Source organism: Glycine soja, chromosome 11 (assembly GCF_004193775.1).
Source record: "Glycine soja cultivar W05 chromosome 11, ASM419377v2, whole genome shotgun sequence".
In the NCBI taxonomy this organism is placed as follows: Eukaryota; Viridiplantae; Streptophyta; class Magnoliopsida; order Fabales; family Fabaceae; genus Glycine; species Glycine soja.
The window spans coordinates 11063121-11083013 of record NC_041012.1 but is presented as its reverse complement, the minus strand read 5'-3'; the positions used below and the strand labels follow the sequence as shown (position 1 = coordinate 11083013).

The 19893-nt window shown below is 32.2% G+C and overlaps 2 protein-coding genes across 2 annotated transcripts; one reads left to right on the top strand and one right to left on the bottom strand.

Annotated features, from left to right (window-relative positions):
• Positions 1-421: 421 nt before the first annotated feature.
• Positions 422-2692, bottom strand: LOC114377624 (exocyst complex component EXO70H1-like). The gene has a single exon (XM_028336232.1). It carries the CDS (start codon positions 2525-2527, stop codon positions 698-700), a length of 1830 nt encoding a protein of 609 aa, XP_028192033.1. The 5' UTR covers positions 2528-2692; the 3' UTR covers positions 422-697.
• Positions 2693-16288: 13596 nt separating this feature from the next.
• Positions 16289-18083, top strand: LOC114375054 (protein SODIUM POTASSIUM ROOT DEFECTIVE 3-like). The gene is made up of 3 exons (XM_028332800.1): positions 16289-16960; positions 17108-17183; positions 17598-18083. The coding sequence occupies exons 1-3, from the start codon at positions 16499-16501 to the stop codon at positions 17780-17782; spliced, it is 723 nt and encodes a 240-aa protein (XP_028188601.1). The 5' UTR covers positions 16289-16498; the 3' UTR covers positions 17783-18083.
• The last annotated feature ends 1810 nt before the right edge of the window (positions 18084-19893 follow it).

Sequence of the window (19893 nt, the reverse complement as noted above, 5' to 3'; positions counted from 1 at the left end):
TTATAAGAGTGAGATTAATTTTTTAATATTTTACATATATTTTAATTTTAAATTATTTTTATTATGAATATGTTTATTAATTATTATTATTATTATTATTATTATTATTATTATTATTATTATTATTATCAAATTCAAATTAGATCCTATTTTATTTTAGTTTCTAAGATATCCTCCTATTATTATTAATTTTTTAACGGCACAATTCCTATTATTTTTAAAATATTATTGTTATCGTATAAAAAATTGTGTAAGAAAAAAATTATTGTTATAGTTATACTTATCTTGAAATTGTATCAGGTATTAGGTTTTCAAAGCCTCTCGTCTTCTAAAAAAAAAAAAAAAAAACGCCTCTCATCTTCTTTCGGGCAAACAATGGAGTACAGAAAATTCGTTACTCATCTATGGTCTATGGTCTTCCTTGAACCACTACGAAGTTTAATAAAAATAAAAATAAAAATCATATACAGTAAACAAATTGAAAGACCAAAAAATTGTAATATACAGTAGTTAAACGCGTTACATGTACGAATATTCTCTATCTTGTATTCTTGTCCTCATTTTTTATTTTTTATTTTTGAGAATCTTGCCCTCATTTTACTCACTCAGGACAATTTCCAGAATTTAATTTAAATCTACAACTTATGAAAAAATAGGGGGAATATGACGTCATCAATTATCGGCGACATCTCCAAGTTCACCGTCGATTAGAGCGATGGGAAGCCGACGTGGTTGACGAAGAGTGTGATGAGACACTAACTGAATCTCCGTCACACAAAATGTTAGAAAGGTATTTCCCAATATCATCGGGTAGAAAGTCCCTAACGGATTTCGACCCGACCCGATTCTTCTCGAAGAACACGCTGTACTTTTGCATCAGCTTAGAAGCTATCGAGTCTTTGATTTCATCACGAAATTTCGGGTCGGATACGACCCACGAGGCCTGTTTTTTACACGCTTCATGAAACGCAGCGTCGAACCTCACGAAACAGGCCCTTGCCTGCTCCGCCGTCAACTCCGCCGCGGGATTTTCCGGCAACGACGAGAAGACAGCGCTCCACCCGACGCTCTCGTACTTGGACGTGTACTCTCTAACTTTCAATTCATGCTTCGCCAACCACTCTTCGCCGAGAAGAAACCCTAGGTTCGATTTGCGCACCTTTACGACGACGTATTGCATGTTATTCGCGAGAAACAGGTACGAGTGCGCCACGTCTTTGTAGAGTTCCGCTTTGCCGTCGAGCTTGCAGAGCACGACGAGTATGATCCACGCGATTCGCTCCGATAGCTCCGAAGCCGGCGGGTTTTCCTCGCGCATCGGGCTGCGGTAGTAAGACTCCGGCAACGGAGATTGCGGCAAATCGGCAATTATATCGACCAACACGCCGCTGTAATCGGCGAGGAACGTGAGGTAGTTCATCACGTAGCGCGTGAGAGGGTGAACACCACCGCCAGGGACCGGTTTCTTCGATGACTCTTTCTGAATCGCAGTTTCAAAGTCCGTTAGCATCGTTCTAACAGCGTCGCCGAGTTTCACCATCGACGTAACGGTCTGTGTGCGAATGTTAACCGTTGACTCGAAGGAGAATATGAATTCGATCTGAGGCCAGTAGTCGGAGATCGCTTCGTACAAATCCAGAATCCTGAACATTTTTTCCGGCGATTTCTTGCACTTCGCCACCATTTCCGGAAATCCCAAAAGAGATACGGCGCCGTCTTTGGTGATTTCCGCGAAACATGATTCCGCGATTCTTTTCCCCGAATCCGCAGCGAAAACGTGGTCGCAGAGGATCCTCTCGCCGTTGAACAGAGTTCCGACGGCGACTTTAACGGCTTTTAACCAGCTCTTGATCTTCAACTCGAGAACCTCCCAATCCAGCTTCTGGACCTGAGAGAGGTTCAATTTTTCAACTCCGAGATGATACAGCGCTTCGTCGACGATCGATTTTCTCATGACGATGTAAACCTTGACGCACTCCTTGCCGTAGCCGGAGGAAATCATGCACTCAGCTATGGCTTTCAAATCCTCCATGGCGAGCATGGAAACGCGCTCGGTCTCGGAAACGCGGAACTCGTCCTCGGTGATTGAGATTTCGTCGTCGTAATCGGAGACGCTGCTGCGGTGGTCAACGGAGGAGCGCGTGGAGACAGTTTCGGGATCCAGGTGTTCTCTGTTGGAGGATAGAATCTGGTAGAACTCTTTCTGGAGCGTCTTCATGGCGAGTTGCATGAGGAACTGCGCGCGCACGAGGGTGCTGGAGGTGGAATCCTGTGCGACGAGGTACTGCATAGCGGATTGTAGTCCCTTCACGGCGTTTAGGTACTGTTTGGCTTCCTGGCGCGTGCCGCTGAAAAGTTGCGTTGTTGTTGTGACTTTGGAATCGTCCCATTTGGTTATGAGCTTCTCTGCGGTTTCTATGTTTTCGTCCATTAACGAGTCTGAGAAAGTGCGTTGACGGGAAGGAGGTGGTAGTGATGCCGTGGGCGTTGATGTGAAGAAAATGCTTCTCATTCCTTTTCTCGGCATTTTGGCTGAGCAAGAAAAAACTGATGAAGTAATAATGGTTCTTTCTTTAATTTGTTTAAGTGTGTGTGTTAGTTTGAAACTTTCACAATGAATGAGTGTTGTTGAGTTTGTGTAAAGAAGAAGAGAAGTGTTGTTGTTGATGATGATGTTTGGGGGGGTTGAGTTGTTGTGAGGGGGTATAAATAGACGGCATTTGACTCAAATAATGGTTGACTTTGTCTAATGGACTGTGAAGTTAAGAGGATACGCGGTAGGACTGTGCAAGCATTCCTTGTTCCGTTGTGCTTTTTCATATCTGTGGCTTTCAAGTTTCAACACCCGAGGCTAGCTATCAGCCAAGAAGATTCCAAGACTCTCAGGAGGATTTGGTCCAATCAGAATTTGAAGAAAATACAAGTTGAGTTACTATGTCTCAAAGGAAATTCAAATCAAAATTGTGGGAATAATTACTTCACCGTGTTTTAAAAACGTAGTAACATATTTTGCTCCTTAGAGCAAAAAAATATATATGATGTCTTGGGTTTTTAATGAAATAATAAAATTTTGTTTTAATTTCAACTCTTAATAAATTGAAGTACTTTTAATATGAAAAATTATGAGTTATTTTAAAATTTGAAATTCTATAATTTTAATATTTAAAAGTAATTAAAAGTATGGCTTACCTCTTCATAAGAAATAATGAGTGTTTATAAACTCTTTATTTTTTGGACGTTTGAAGATGACTTGGTCTTCTTAATTATTAATGAACGCAGGCATTTGGTATCAGCATTGATGCCCAATGGTCCGCGTAAAAGGTTAATTTTTTTTAGATGTAACGTAAAAACTAAAAAGTTTATTTTAGATGAGTTTATTCCTTAAATCGACTGCATTATTGCAAATGTAACTGCCAAAAGTGCAGTCTAAATTCGAACCACAAAAAGTTTTTAAATTTACTTTACAGGTTTTTAATACAATTTGTTGTCACCTAATTAACTGAGACATAACAAAATAGTAATATCTCTATCAAAGCGCACAATATCTTTAGAAAGAGCTCTGAGCATATAAATATAATTAATAGTATTAACTTAATTAAAATATACCATAATTTAAACCTATTAAATATATATATATATATTAGTGCAACCTAATTCGTTAAGGATAGAGTCAATGATCATAGAGGTCAGAGGACACAGTTGCACTAGATAAATACACAGCGGTTCAAAATGAAGTAAATTTATGACCCTGTCTACTCAACAAACAATAATTGATGCATGCCGTTTTATTTTCTGCTTTGAGAATTTTTTGTGAGAAAATATAATTTTTATTTACTGAATTTTCAATTATAATATATTTTATAATTTTTAACAAGTTTTAACTAACAATATAAAATAAAGAAATGTAATAGAGTATATTTTGAGAAAACTTCCATTATGAATCTAACTAAAATAGTTTGTTGTGACTATTATATAAAAAGGATTTTAATATCGATTAGGGTAGGATTTCAACATCTATTTTAAAATTGATGTTGAAATGACTTTAATTGAAAGTAGACATTTTTAATATTGATTTAAAAAATTGATATTAAAAATTATTATCTATATCAGTTTTGGGTGAAATCAATATAGAAATATAATTAAAATTGTGTATTTTGAAGTATTTTTTATATCAATTTTAAAAAAATCGATGTTAAAAGTCATATTTAATATTAGTTTTTGGTAAAACTAGAATGTATTTACCAGATCGATTTTCATCAAATGATGTTATTTTTTGTAAAAATATTTATAATAATAATAATAATAAATCAAAGAATCAATCATAAGGTTGATGAAAACACAACTAAAATTTAAAACCTTTGTGGGAAAAGATGGCATATCCTTATGACATTGGTTAACAAGACTATTATAATTTAAAACATACTAAAGACACACAATGCTAGATTCCAAACATGTAATATTTTTTGTATCAAGTCTTCGTTGGAAGTCAATTATGAATGTACACCTAGGCACTTATAGTGATAGATAACATAGGAGATGAGACATTATCAATGATAATAGAAGACAATCAAGAATTCAAGATATCTTCACTCCAACAAAACTCGTCAACCACCAAATCGATGCTTCTTTTGGGGTCCATGTAAACGACACCAATGGATGATGTGAACACCACACATCTAACTTTAGCCTCTGCAACAACTATGATTACATTCTTTTTAAAAATTGATTGACAATGGATAAAGAAAAAATGATTAGGCAATTTTATGATTTCACTTGTAAAGGACAACTGCCTTCTCAGTCGAGTTACATCTATATTTGAATTTTGTGACGTTCATCTGCCCCACCTGCCAGGCAAGATAGAAAATAAGTACAAACATGAAGAACACTTATAGACATAGTGGTAAAGTAGCAGACATACCAATCCATAAAATTGTTTGAAACTTCCAAGCTCCTCTGCCATAACAGTTGCCAGCACAACCTCTTGTTTACGACCAATATTAGCAAGTTTAGTTACAACCCGAAGTTTATCAAAATTCATGTTTGCTCCACTGGTTATTACTACAATATTTTTCCCCTGGAGTCCATAATGCTTGTAGTATTCCTCAGCTCCAGTTAGTGCAAGTGCTCCTGCTGGTTCTAATATGTTACTTTTTTCCTCGAACACATCCTGCGACAAGTTTTATTCTTGTCATATCCCAAAAAATTAAGTCATATAGAATATGTACTGCTTTTCATTAACTGTACTAGATAATCAAAGGTTTGCGTAAAATTAAGTCCATGCGTATAAAATGATAATTCATCAACATTTTCAACATTGATTGTAGCTTTTCCAGGAGGATTCAACAAAAACCACATGTTCATGGCTCCAAAATTTAGTTATTAGTAAGTCAGTAACAAAGTGAAACACATGCTTTGAAGGATCCTGCAATGTTGGAAGACACAAACATAAGATAATGAAGGCAAAGCTTAATTATATTATTTACTTTATCAAGGATGCACAAGCAAACAAACTATGTCTAGGTTATACAGTGCAAGCACAAATTATTCATCATCTATAAAAAAAATTCACTATACAGACATGGACACACACACACACACACACACTAGTATGGTAAAAGACAATCCAAGTCACCTTTGCATTCACAATGGTTGAGTTGATAACAGCAGATGTAGCCAAGACATTGTCCAAGAACAGGGCATAATGATAGAGACTAGGATTCTCCAAATTCTCACTTCTAGGGAATTTTCTCTTTTCAAGAGGAAGGAGGCAGTAATCTATGGTAAGGCACATAGATAAGAAGTGAATTCCATTTGGTATGGTCTTGGCAGCCAACTGACTAAGGAAGGAGCTTTGTTTCTTCCATCCTCTAACCTTTAATTTGAGATAATAATATTTTTGATGGGTTGCAAGGGCAGCCTAATACCACAAAGATCTTCCTTAATGGGCCAAATGAAAAATCACACAAGTAACAAATATTCCAATGTGTCAATATATTTTGGCACAACTTCATTTTAGTCGAAAGTAACAAATAGGTAAGTCCAACATGTTTGACTACCATGACATCATGTCAGGTTGGGGTTTGGGAAGCATTATATATATATATATATATATATATATATATATATATATATATATATATATATATATATATATATAATTGTTTTTCTCGTGCCCACCGTCACTCTCCATCATCACTCACACCCTAACGCTCTCACTTCCTCCACGGCGCTGCAACTCCTCCTCTCAACACACTCATTCTTGCTTGCACTCAATATATTACTCCCACTTGCACTCGCTCTTGGTCTCAGTCTCCCACTCGCACTAGCTGTCAATGTCGGTTTCAGTCTCGACGACGAGGTATGTATTTCTCTTAAATGAACGAACTTGCCATGTGGTGTTGCTTTGCGTTGTGTTTTGGGTTGCAACTTAAATGCTTTTCCCTATGCTTTGGGTGGTGTTGCTTAGCGTTGGCGGAGACATCGTCGCGTCGTTGCCATGTGATGTACGACGTGAGGGAGAAAACACAGCGTGAGGTCATCGTGAGGTCGCCTTTTTTGTTATATAATATTAAATATTCATTATTGTAGACATTATATAACATTAGTTTATTGTAATACTATGAAATGGTCCACTAATGAATTTTGTATTTTTTTCCTGTTCTGCACCATCATTTACGTTGGATAGAATATATATAGCTTGTGCATTTATCTGCATATTTCACTCACCAGCACTCATACTTGTTCATGGTGGTTCAAAAGATGAAAACAGAGACAGGGTTGCTAGACGAACAACCTCCATCTAACACTCAACTAGAGGACATTGGCAGGGTCAGTCCATCTAATGGTCAAACACAACAGAGTTATGCGTCGACCTATTTCACTTAGTAAGAATCCTCATGCACTCTAGGTTAAAATTTTTTATCCTCTGTCATAGATCGAAAATGATGTTAGGGTTTTTAACTTGAAGCAAAAAATTGATACTTTGAAAATAGGAATATCATTCTTGGTTTTCAAAAATGGGTATATGCACTGTGTCTTGCAACTATGTGGCATGTACTAAACCAAGCTCCATATCTCTTGGTTTACTATTACTAGGTAGGCATGCATATTTATTTTTAAGCAGTTCTAGCTTTTAAGCCAAAGGATAATTTTATATTAGAGACTATACAATGTTGGATTAATAGTTGCTAACTGAACAAATTTAAGGCAAAACAGATGTTGTGGATTAATAATAACTTTTATATTGTCAATGGAGTTTAGAAACGATGAATGAAGATTAAAAGAATTGGAATAAAATGGTTAAGACAATGATGAAGATTAACATTAAATCAAAGAAAATATTTAACACAGTTCATACTAAGGATTATGTTAGGAATTTCAAGACTATTCTCAAATAAACATGACATGATATAACACATTAATATTGTTTATATTAGTTTACTTTAATTGTAGCCTTATGGTGAATTGAGTAGGTTTTTTGTTGTAAGATGTAAGGATCAACTAGAGCATACTTGGCATCTGCTAGACGGTAATGGCAACATGCACTCTGTTATGTATAACCAAGATCTGGTGAACCCAACTATACTGTCTAGAAGACAAAACTCAGATATTTCTATGGGCTCACAGGAAATTATCAAGAGACCATGACCCATTTTGAACAAAGTGTTTTCTTCCTGACCATCTTTAAAAGCAGCTTTGAACCAAAAGCTTATCTTAAATGACACTCCTTGTATCACCAAATTTTTAACTTAGTCACTTTTAAAGTCCAACTCAATGAGTACAAAGTGACTTGTAGCAGTTTGGAGATTAACTCAACATTGTATATAATTAGTACAAAAACACCTTTGTCTGTTAAATTTTAAAATCATATACATATCTAAGATGAACTTAATGTTAATTTCAGGATGTGCCGAGTACCATGTACTCATTTATGAAAGGTGCATGATTCACCCATCTGAATTTGGAAAAGATTACGGAATACATGATTGTTTACAATCATTGGAGGAAGTATGCAACAATTGACTATGGATGAAAAACTTTTGCACAATAACAAAATTTGAAAGTTGAAACTCAAATTATAGATGCAACATCTAACTTTATTTTATTTTGGATTTGTTTATAATTTAAGTACATTATACTATACTAATATATATAGATTTTTGTTTATAACTCTTGGTTGTATATTTTGTGAGAAATGATGCTTGAAATATTTTTGTTAGAAATCTTTTTTTCAACTTGTCATTTTGTGGATAGACAATTTATTATATAAAATATATTGAATATTCTAATTTTATTACATTTAATTTTCATTTATTTCTTTTCAAGGATGACTTATGTTTATTTTTAGAATTTTCACAACTCTGAATAATAAGTTGTACTATATATAATTATAGTTGGTAATTAAAAAAACATATAGGATATTTTAAAAAAATTCCAAAACATAACATCAGTTTTTAGAAAAACCAATTTTATTTACCAAAAAATAACATTGATTTTTCTAAAAATCTTGTATAATTTAGTTTAACATTGATTTTTGAAAATCGATGTTAACATTAATATTTTTAACATCAATAGTTTCAACATCAATTAATAATTGATTTTAAAAATCCTTAATAATTAATATTAAAAATATATTTTCAAGTTTTTGTATGAAATCGTATGCATATTCTGCATGCCAATCAAGACATATCTATCATTTTGTCTTTTTGGCTATATTCTTTTGCCTCGTTTCATTTGCGTACGTCTTTATCATGTTCTCTAATTTAATTTATATCGCAATATTATCTATGTTGGGTGCACATGGATTAGTTGCTTCGTTCTCTTGGCTTTGATCAAGTCATAGGAACGATAATCAACATCCTCCATATATATATATATATATATATATATATATATATATATATATATATATATATATATATTATTTTTTTATGCACCATCCCTTTCATATATTCCGTTTTTTCTTCCACAGATTAAGCAAAGAAAGACATGTCAAAAAACACTAAATACAGCGACTGATGATCTAATCATTTTATATTTATAAGTAGTTTTGAAGTCATTTTTCATATGCATTTTTTTAATGTAATTGCCCACTTACGGGATCCATCTTTTGCTTAATTTATTCCTAATTAGTTACCAAAAAGAAGGAGTGCTAATTTTATTATTATTTTTTCTTCCAAACAGTTTATCAGTATTATATTTTGCCTCAAGCAATTTAGCGTGTGTTCAGAAATTTATTAAAAAAATGTGCATTTATATAATAATAATATTATTATTATTATTATTATTATTAGTTGTAGTAGTAGTAGAAATTCTTATCAATTTGTTTTTTGAAAAAAAAAAGGAAAAAATTATTATCAAGAAAGTCAAACACACCATATATATTATCAAATCCAATATAGTGCTTTGTTTCGGGAAACTTTATCTAATCTATTGGAATAACAACGATTTTATTAATCATGAGATGATTCATTTGTCTCACATTGCCCAAATTATCTAAACTTAGCCTTTAAATGAAAGCGAAAGAAACGAAAATTGGCAGGGAACTAATTTTATTGAAAAGCATAATGATTTTTTTTATATTTAAAAACTTTATCATGAATTTAAATTGTATATTTTTGTTTTACAAATTTGCACAAGTGTTAAGGGTAAGCTTTGTGTTTTTTTATCAATAAATATTAATTAATTATTAATTTGTTAATTGTTATTAATAATAAATTGAGTTTTCATTAAGGGTGAACTTGAGTTGTACCTTAACGATAAATTGATGATGGACTCATGATATGGAAGATGGAAGGACCTGATGATCAAATTCCGGAACAACCTCCTTGAATATGGAAGTAGAAAGCATGTGTATAATTATTCTTCCCCATATCTGGTTCTCGTAGTGAGGATGTCTTTGACATTGAATTAGTTTTTTTTTTATATATATATAAAAAATATGAACAATATTTTAGAAATTTTAAATTGTTTTCTTTAATTACATTGATCTTTAATGAAGACTTCTCATAATTAGGTATGAATATTAAGTTGATATATTAAGGTTCGCCAAGATTGATTAATTGTGAAATGTCATGCACGATAATTAACCGGGTAGAATTAACGTTAAAGAAATATGTTGAAATACTCATATTTTAATTATAAATAAACTATTGTTTCTGCAATAAAATTTTAGTTTGGCCTTTTAAAAAAAGTATAAATAAACTCTGATGGACTTAAACAATAATTTCATGCACAAATTCTTTTACAAATTGTGAGTGTACACATTACTGATATTATTTCGTTTTTTTCCACTGAACTGATATTATTTCGTTAATAAATGTAAATAATGTCACTTTTGTAATTAGTTGACATATCAAAAGTCAAGTGCTGTTCATAAATTTTTATAAATAAAAGTCTTCAAATTGATCAACCAACTACTATAACACATCAACTCCCTTTTTTGTGCACCACGATCCAATCGCATATTGATCTAGCTTACACGCATTTCTTTGATTTGAGATTCGAATTTATATCGGGAGTTGCTAAGTCAACACTTGAATTATAAATAAGGGTATCACTCGTCAACGATCAATAAAAAAAAACATTTTTTTATTAAAAATTTACATTAAAGATACATTGAAAATTATGCTAAAGAAATATTTATAACATTATTTTAATAAATTTTTAATTTTAATTTTTTACTAATTAACTAGGTGAATATAATAAAACAAGTTTCATGTATTGAATCAATAAAAAGATTTAAAATTATGTTTCAAAATGAAAAAAGATGTTTAAAAGTACAATATGTACTCAAATTTTAAGAATTTGAATGACTAAAATGAATTTTTAATAAAAAAATAAAAAAAATTAATAAAACGATGAAGGATACAAAAAATATTTTATAGCCTTCATGTTCATAAATACAATTTATTTGGCCTTACCCTGACTGTAGATTCCGGATGAAGTTATTGAAGATACCGTACATGAAGATTCGAAAGTGGAAAGAAACTCAACCATCCAGCAGAGAATTAGCAAAAGAAAAAAAATATCAAGTAGTGCTTATTTAATATTCAATACTTATTTTTTTAAATAGTTAACCGTATTCAATAAATTAAGGATAGTATTAAGTACTTTTCATTTTTTTCTTTAACAAGGAATTATTAATCTAAAAAGACACGCACGAAAAAGAAAGCTAAGAATTAAAGTCCTAGACACATAGATTGTTCTATTTGAGGGTGAAAAAGTAGGAAAGAATGAAATTTGGGATGGTGCTATATTGTTTGCCGTCCAGAAAGAAAACAGAAAGACTAGAGTCAGCCATGCACGTACGCGTTAATGTTATTATTCAGTCTGTAACCAACTTGGCTACTTTGCATTGGACGGTTAACAAGGACGGCCCGCAGTTTACCAAAATTTGAAAATGTTACTAATGTGCCTAAAATCTCAACTAATTCCACATTTGACAACGTAATTGTTTGTCTTCATTCTGCAGATGTAGCTTGCATGCATATATGTATATGACTATTGTCTTCGTTTTTTCCACTTTGTGCTAAAACATTCTAGAAGTGGAAGATCTCTCTCTCTCTCTCTCTCTCTTCAGCTGTCAATGACTGTTCTTATTAGTAATATAATTAATACTTTGCCAACCAAATTAAAGTTAGTGCGCGTCAAATTCAAGCTGAAATATATATATATATATATATATTACGACGAATTGTATTTGCTCCTATACAGTAGGACTAGGAAGGAGTATATGCCTGTCATTTTGTAAAAAAAAGATGAAGAAAAGGAGTATGCCTGTCATATAGTTCTATTACATAACATAGGTAAGTTTCTTTCTTTTTTTCTTAAATGGCATATTTTGCCTTTTAAATTATTTTATTTGATTAAATTTTTAATAGTAGCATAATTATTCCAATGAATTAAATTAATTATCCAAATAGAATAATTTTTAATTTTATAACTCATTTGATTAATTATTTCATAACTGATTTGATTCATTTGTAACTTTTAGTTGTAACTTTTCTTAACAAAGTAACATGCATATATAATTAATTACACGATACAAATAAGTTTCGTTATGCTAATTTTTGTCAAAAAAATATTAATATATAACAAAAATTTGTTTCTATAGCGTAATGTAATCAACAGAAACAATTTATTCTGCCTATATAAAAAAAGAAACATATTTCTGTTAGGAACATTTTAAACTAAATATAAAAATGGTATATTTTGTCCTTTTACTTTGGTTGGGGGTTTATATACTAAATAGTAGGTACTAATAGCAGGACTTGGCATCAACTAAATTACAAGACTAGTCAAATTGTTCTGGACCAGCCCATAACAAAATCGGATGGATTGGGTTTACATGGTTCATCTTCTTCCCCTGTTGGAATTTTGGATTACTTTAGGAGGCAAGTGTCCTAATAAAGACCCACATTTTACCGGTGAAATTGGTGTAGACCACTTAACTCAAGTACAATCATGTTTGTGGCTCATCCTCATTAATGTCATGTAAATAGGATGTTCACAATGGGTCTGGTTCCTCTTCAGTTACTGAGGAGTCAAATGGGATTTTACCAGTGAAATTGATATACACCCCTTAGCTCAAGTACAACCTTATTTGTGTCTTATCCTCATTAATGGCATGTAAATAGGATATTCACAATGGGTCTGGCTCCTCTCCAAGGAGTTCAATGAGAGAGAGATAGACACATATCTCTCTCCTACTGGACCTTCCAATAAATGGAGAGAATATGCTTCCATCCACAATTATCTTAAGCATGCAGTTTTTCCAATGTCATTAATCTTTGATCTCTTTTTTTTTTTTTTGTGCACAGCATCATTATTAATTCTTTATTAAAATCTAGATTGACTTAAGTATTTTGGAATGCTTGTGAAAGTATTGAGCCTATTCCTTGGAACTACCGGAAGAGCAACCTACCACCACTGTTTGTGGGTAAGTCCAACTCATTTGGAGTCTTGGAGGAATCTAGAACAACTACATATCAGTGATGCATATGGACTTTAACTTGTTTAGACTCAGTTGAACAATCTTTTTAACTGTCTTGAAAGGAAAAATATCAAATAATTAATTAGGCGGAAAATCTTGTAAGCAAGAAATATTTTTTAAAAAATAAAAAATATTTTCTCTCACAATTTTTTTTTACTATTAGAAAATTTAATAAATATTAAATAAATATTTTTTATTTTGTAATAATAACCCGAATTAAATATGCATTAAATTTTGTAATAGTAAAATATAAAATACAAAATAAAATAGGCAAATACAAAATAATTCAAAAATTTAAAAATCAAAAAAATAAATTAACTCACAGAAGAAAGTTCTTTCGCAGAAAATAACAACAGCGGTTCTTCCGCAGAAAATAACAGGCATATTTTTTTTTGGAATATGAATTCATTCCTTACTAATTGGATCAACATTTTTTTACACCCAATTTAGAGAATAATATCCTATCTAAAGCAAAATGGGGATTTATTTCCATTCCCAATATTTCTCTTTGTACTTTTTTTTAATGAGTAAATACTCATTTTGGTTCTGAAAGTGTGAGATGGTCACAAATTCTTCCCTGAAAAATGAGAAATTAAAATTTAATCCTTAAAAGTAAAATAGTGCAATAAATTTATTTTATCGTTATTCAGGTCACATATGACTTTCACGGAATCATGTCACATATCACACAAGTGGATATATCTAAACTTAATGATATGATAAATTTATCATATTTTTTTTTACTTTCAAAGACTAAATTTTAATTTCTTATTTTTAGGGAATCGTTCTAAACTTTCAAAGATCAAAATGACTATTTATTATTTTTTTTATTTGCATTTCTTTTTACTCAACTCATTTTTTTTTTATTTTTTTTTCTTCTCTCCAACCAAACAACCTCTATAAAGGTCTTAAGCAATCCATGTCAGTGGAAAAAAAAAATCTTCAAAGCGAGAGAGCGTGACACAATGCATTTCGTTTTGCATTTCCCACATTAATTAGCTATAATAAGAATCCACGTGCACTAGTACGTTACCCACATAACTTTTGTGCATTATTGTGTTTTTGTTTGAAAGAATCATAGGTCAATTTACAAACTCATTTTTAGTTCAGTGAGTGAATAAAAATATGGATCACAGACAAGGAATTACCTATGTGAACATCTATGCCACAACTTCCTTTATCTTAGATATGATTTTAAAAATAATTATAAAATATTAATAATCTTATCTTACATAATTTTTTCTAGATGACAGAATAAACAACCATTAAACCATGCATTTTTTTTATTCTAGGTCAAAATTTAAATTGTTATAAAAAACTATGTTTTTAAATGAAATGCTTATAAATTGTAATATTTGATGGTAACAGAACAGTTCCCTTTTTCAGGCAAAGAGCATGCATGCCGCATTGATATATTAATGATTACTTGCTCTACAATTGTAATCATTTTGCTTTTACTTATTAAATTCCTCCTGTGTCGAATTCATAACTTTCCATACTTTTTTTTTGTTTCTTTCCATTTGTTTGAAACTTGTGTAGTGCACCATAGCCGACCTTTGACCTATTATTTGTCCTCTATCGTCAAGCAATCCCCAAAATCTGGCACAAGATTCTGTAGTGCTCAAGGTTCAAACGGATAACTATTTTTATTTACAATTTGACGGCAACATCAAAACCTAACATTTAGATTAGATATTGTTGTAGTTATGGAAGTAAACTTTCTCTCTTTCATAGACCAAATGCAACACAAACACTTGCTTGCTTGTCTGTGTGCTTATGCATATTAGTAAATGAGTGTCTGTTGGGGGGTAATAATACTAACAAAATAATATGATACCCAAAACACACCATTGCTATATGCTACGGGACGAATTACTCACGACTTAATAATATTAATGTGTTCTATCAATCAAATAGTAAAGCCTAGCAAAAAAAGAAAAAGAAAAGAACAATCAAATAGTAAAAAATGAGAGAAATGTACGGAATTACCGGAAATCTTGCCAGGTTGTTGTACAACTTTTTTCTCACAAACTTTTCCTTCTATCTAATACTATTTTTTTTTTTAAAGACAAAATTTTATTACCTACTATCTAATAATTTCCTTAAAAAACAATATGTCATCTAGTCTTCTTTTAGCATAATGAACACATTAATAGTTTCAATTTTTTTCCTAAATAAGAGATTACGGGTATTCTCTCATTCATTGCATCAGAAATTGATTTTAGTCGTTATACACCGTTATCACTATCCCAAAAGAATTTTTCCGGCAACATTATCATATGGGTAGTTTCAAATGGTGATTCATAGTTGGAATTAAGGCCACAACATTATCAGGCCTACAATTACAACTACATCAATATCGTTTGCCTGTAATTTTATAGTACAATTTTAATAATCGCAACTTAATCACGAGCACATTACTTATTCAATTATCATATTCCCATAGATCAACAAAAGTACGTAACTATTTGAATGAAATTTGAAGCTAAATGACAATAAATTAACAACAAATTGATAGCAATTAAGTTGGCGGAAAATGCACCAACCTATGTGACTGATTTCCAACCATCCAAATCCGCAGCGCACCCACTGCTTCCAAAGCATGAAAAGGGCTAATACAAAGAAAACGAAACAAGGAGCCCACAAATTGTAGGACAGAGCCCACTGTGAAACAATGATGCCTCAATAATAGAACGTGCTTGTCGCCTCTAAACTTTCTTAATTCCACAACTAGTGGTAGTAATCATATCGCGGCAAAGATGAACACACTTTCTTGTTCCCAACAACTAAAATGAAACTAGGAAAAAAGTTTTTTATTAATACATGTACAAAGTATTTTCTGACTTTATTTGAGATTAATTTTGGCCTGCAAATTTGATTTGATTGGATGTCTTTAGTAAAATTTTCATCCTTAATTATACTTTTTTTCCATTCATAATATTCAATATTCATTTGAATATGAGGCTTAATTAAGAAACTCGGGTCCAATTTTATTTCATGTTTATTTGGTTTTACGTTACAAAATAAATTAAGTTATAATTGTTTTTCTGAAAGTAAAACAATGTTTTAGAACTGATTTTGCATAAGTGATTTTGAATTAAAAATTTTATACTGAATTTTACTTTTAATTTAATTTTATAATAAAACATCCAAGCATATTAAATCAAGATCAATTTTAACTGAAATTAATTTTATGAGCATTCATGCAAAACGCATATTCAAATTATGTTAATGATGGTTAAGAAAAAAAAACTTAATAATAAAAGATAAAACAACATTGAAAATCCAGACTAATCTCATATCTTCGAAGTCATCATTACGCCGGTGGTACCCAATGCATTATTTCTCTTTCCCTCCCTAGTTAGGAGATCTTTCTGCTACTCTCTTTGCCTTTGCTCTAGCTTCAGCTACTACCTACTACATAGAAATCCAACTTGTTCTCTCTTGTTCATAAGCTTATAACTGGCCACACAAGCAAAGAGATTAACTACTAGGACAAACACCATGAAAGGAATTGACTTGTTCTGTTCTTCCTCTGCTTCCACAGCAGTAAATTCTAGCATGCACCATCGTTCTATGGTACATCGAAGCACCAAAAGCTTCGACCATGATCGAAGGAAAAGCCAACTTCATGTTCCTTGTTCATCCCAATTGCCCATCAATCCTAAGCCTTATAATTACTTTGAGAAGCACAGAAAGAGTTCAGCTTCAGCTGATAAACAAAACTGTGACGTGCGTAGAAAAAGTTCTGCTGATGTTAACGACCTTTATACTCATGCTGGTGCTGATGGTTCATCTAGAAGATATCTCCTTGGTGATGCGCCATTCATTGAATGGGTATCTGAGTCTAATAAAATCTCAGCAATGGTTCCTTCTCAACATGATGTCAAAGACAAGCTTGTGGTTATGAAAAGAAACGATCCTCCCACTCTTCGGTCCTCTTCTTCAGCTCGATCCAAGGACAAGGTTTTTCTCTTCTTTTTTAAATTTTGTTCTCTCTTTGTTTCTTGCTTCTCAAAAGAATATTTAAAAAGGAGACTTGCTATTTTGTTTCTTTGTTTTAAGTTTCACATTATGGTGATAATTTTTTTATCTTCTGAAACCTTCATTCAGGTTGTGGTTTTGAGGGTGTCATTGCACTGCAAGGCCTGCGAAGGAAAAGTTAGAAAGCATATTTCAAAAATGGAAGGTGAGTCTGCTTAATCAATACATAGTCTTGGAGTCTCAAAATGAGAGTCTGGATATAATTAGATAAACATTGGCAGTAATAATACTAATTCTCATGTTCTTGAGCATTTTTTTTAATCTTTTTCTAAACTTCAAAGTTTAACGTAATTTAATTAATCATTTCTATCAACCAATCTTGTATTAAAACATCAGTGCTTTGTTGGTCATGTAGTTTCTCCATGAGCAAAAATCTCATTATTTTAAACCCCTTTTCAACACTTTTAATTTTCTTTATATTTCTCTTCCTATCATATCATGTATTCTATCATACTTATATTTTTCTGCTTTCATGTAACATTTGTCTTTCTCCATGTACTGATTATGTTTGAGAATAATAATATATGATATGGTGGCTAATCTAATCCTATATATGTAGGAGTGACATCATTCAGCATAGACATGGAATCAAAGAAAGTGATCATCATTGGAGACGTGACACCATTAGGGGTACTGGCGAGTGTATCCAAGGTGAAGAGTGCACAGCTATGGCCATCTTCTACATCGTCATCCTCATTATTACTTTCATCATCTTCTAGGCCAACATCTCCATGGTCGACATAATCACTTATAATTAACATAAATAATATATATATATATATTTATTAATTTCACTCCTGCTTTTTTTTTTCCTGTCTTCACCTCTCTTCTAGACTTTAATTTGATAAACCTTGGAGGTGTGCGTGTTTGTGTATGATTAGAAATTTGATGACTTGTGAAGCACTCAAGCTTAATAATGTGTGTCGTGTAAATGAACAATGTTTTCAGTCAGATGGGTGTAATTTCCTTTCCTTTGTTGTCTACTGATTCTGCTCACTGAAGTAGTAGAACTTACAATTCTATATTGGTACGGTTCCACTTCCAATTGGTTTACTCATATGAAACACACACCTGCTTGGGGGGACAACACGTCTGGTCAGTTGTTAAAATGGAGAAGGGGGTAACGTACGTACTAACGTGTATATATAAATTAACTTTAAAATGTACCTAAGACCCGCGTTAATTTGTTCCCGTTTGTGGGGATTGCTTATATATATAAATGACATCAAAGTATAGAAAGGAAATTGAAAGTGTCAGAACCAACTATTTTGAACCGGAAGAAGCTAGTATAGTAGTATTAGTATTCACACCAGAATGAGAGAAGGACTTATCAGTACTACCTTGGAGGCTAAGCACATGAAAAGCAATAATGGGTCTCGGTTTCTCTAAGCATGAGAAACTTGCATGCCTTGAATGCACTTTCTTGGGCAAGTCACAATGTAATGCATGCCAGACAGTGGTAGCAGGAAGCACTCAAGGCCAGGCTGGTTTGTTTGGGACGCATTCTCTTGAGCAAACTTTTGCTTATTACATTTTCTTTTTCAGCTAATGATCGATGTTTCCCAAACCGTATTAAGTGGGTCATATAACTCAGTGACCAATTTTTTCTGCACTCATGCCTCTTTACAAGCACAATTCAGATGCCCACCTACCCTCCCCACCCAATATATCATTGCCGTTGAATGTACTATTTAGACTCAGAGAAAGTAGTGATATAAGAATCGTAAATAGATATAAGAAATTTACATTTATAAGAAATTTACATTTTACAAAATACAACTCATATCTTGAATTAACCGTAAATAGATAATAAGACATTTGCATTTTACAAAATACAACTCACATATCTTGAATTAACTGAGTTAAATACTTTGATCTATTAATACAATGTCATCTCATTCTCACAATCACTCTCAAAGAGCAGGGAGTGTTAGTAAATGTGACACGAAGGTCCCATTGTTGGAGGCTTCAGTTTGCTCTTTTTCTTTTTGTCAATATTGTACATTTCTACATTCCCTACTAGTAACGAAATGATGAGGGCATAGTTCACTTTTATGGTTGCCTAGTCCTGCTCAAATTTTGACGGTGGTGGGGCTACTCCACGCCGTGTGTTGTATCTTCCATTTGCTTTAATTTGGATTTCTACTTTCTCTAACCAATTTATGAGACAGAAGGTACCATGTAGAAGCCAAGAGAAATTCTATTCACTATGTGCATGACTTCGGTAGTTTATTACTTTCCTCATCGTATTGTTTGCTTGCTTTAATTTCTTTGAATAAATAGTGGACCGCTGGAAAAAGAAAATACTATAATTAAGAAGTTGAAAAGCAAACAATTATGTTCAAATTATTGGCATTGTAATGAAGTTTTCAGCAAGGAAAATTTGTATATTGGATCGGAGCACCATCCCTCGTGGAAGTAGAGGAAGTTTTGGATTTCGGATCTATTGATACTTGACCGTGATATGGATTATTCATTAAAGTTAATGTTTGAGGCTCGTAAAATAGTTCTCGTGGCATTAATAGAATATATATACGCTTGTGCTAGAGCCTTTATGATTTCCATATTATATAATAACATCGACTAATTCTAGGAAAAAAAGATGTAGTTCTTAGGTGAATACTCGGAGAAGTTTTTACTTTTTACATTTCAAAATTTTCATCTTCTTTCTAATGTGTGAAGTTACTAAGAAATACTGGTTTTGTAGGCCTTTGATCTGTGTAAACAGTGGTCGTTTAAATTTGCATCACTTTGAAATGATTCTAAGGTTTAAATATTTTTGTACTTGTAATTTAGTTTTGTTAAAATGTTATTTAAACCGTTTTAATGATAAAAAAATAAACAAAGTTTTTAAG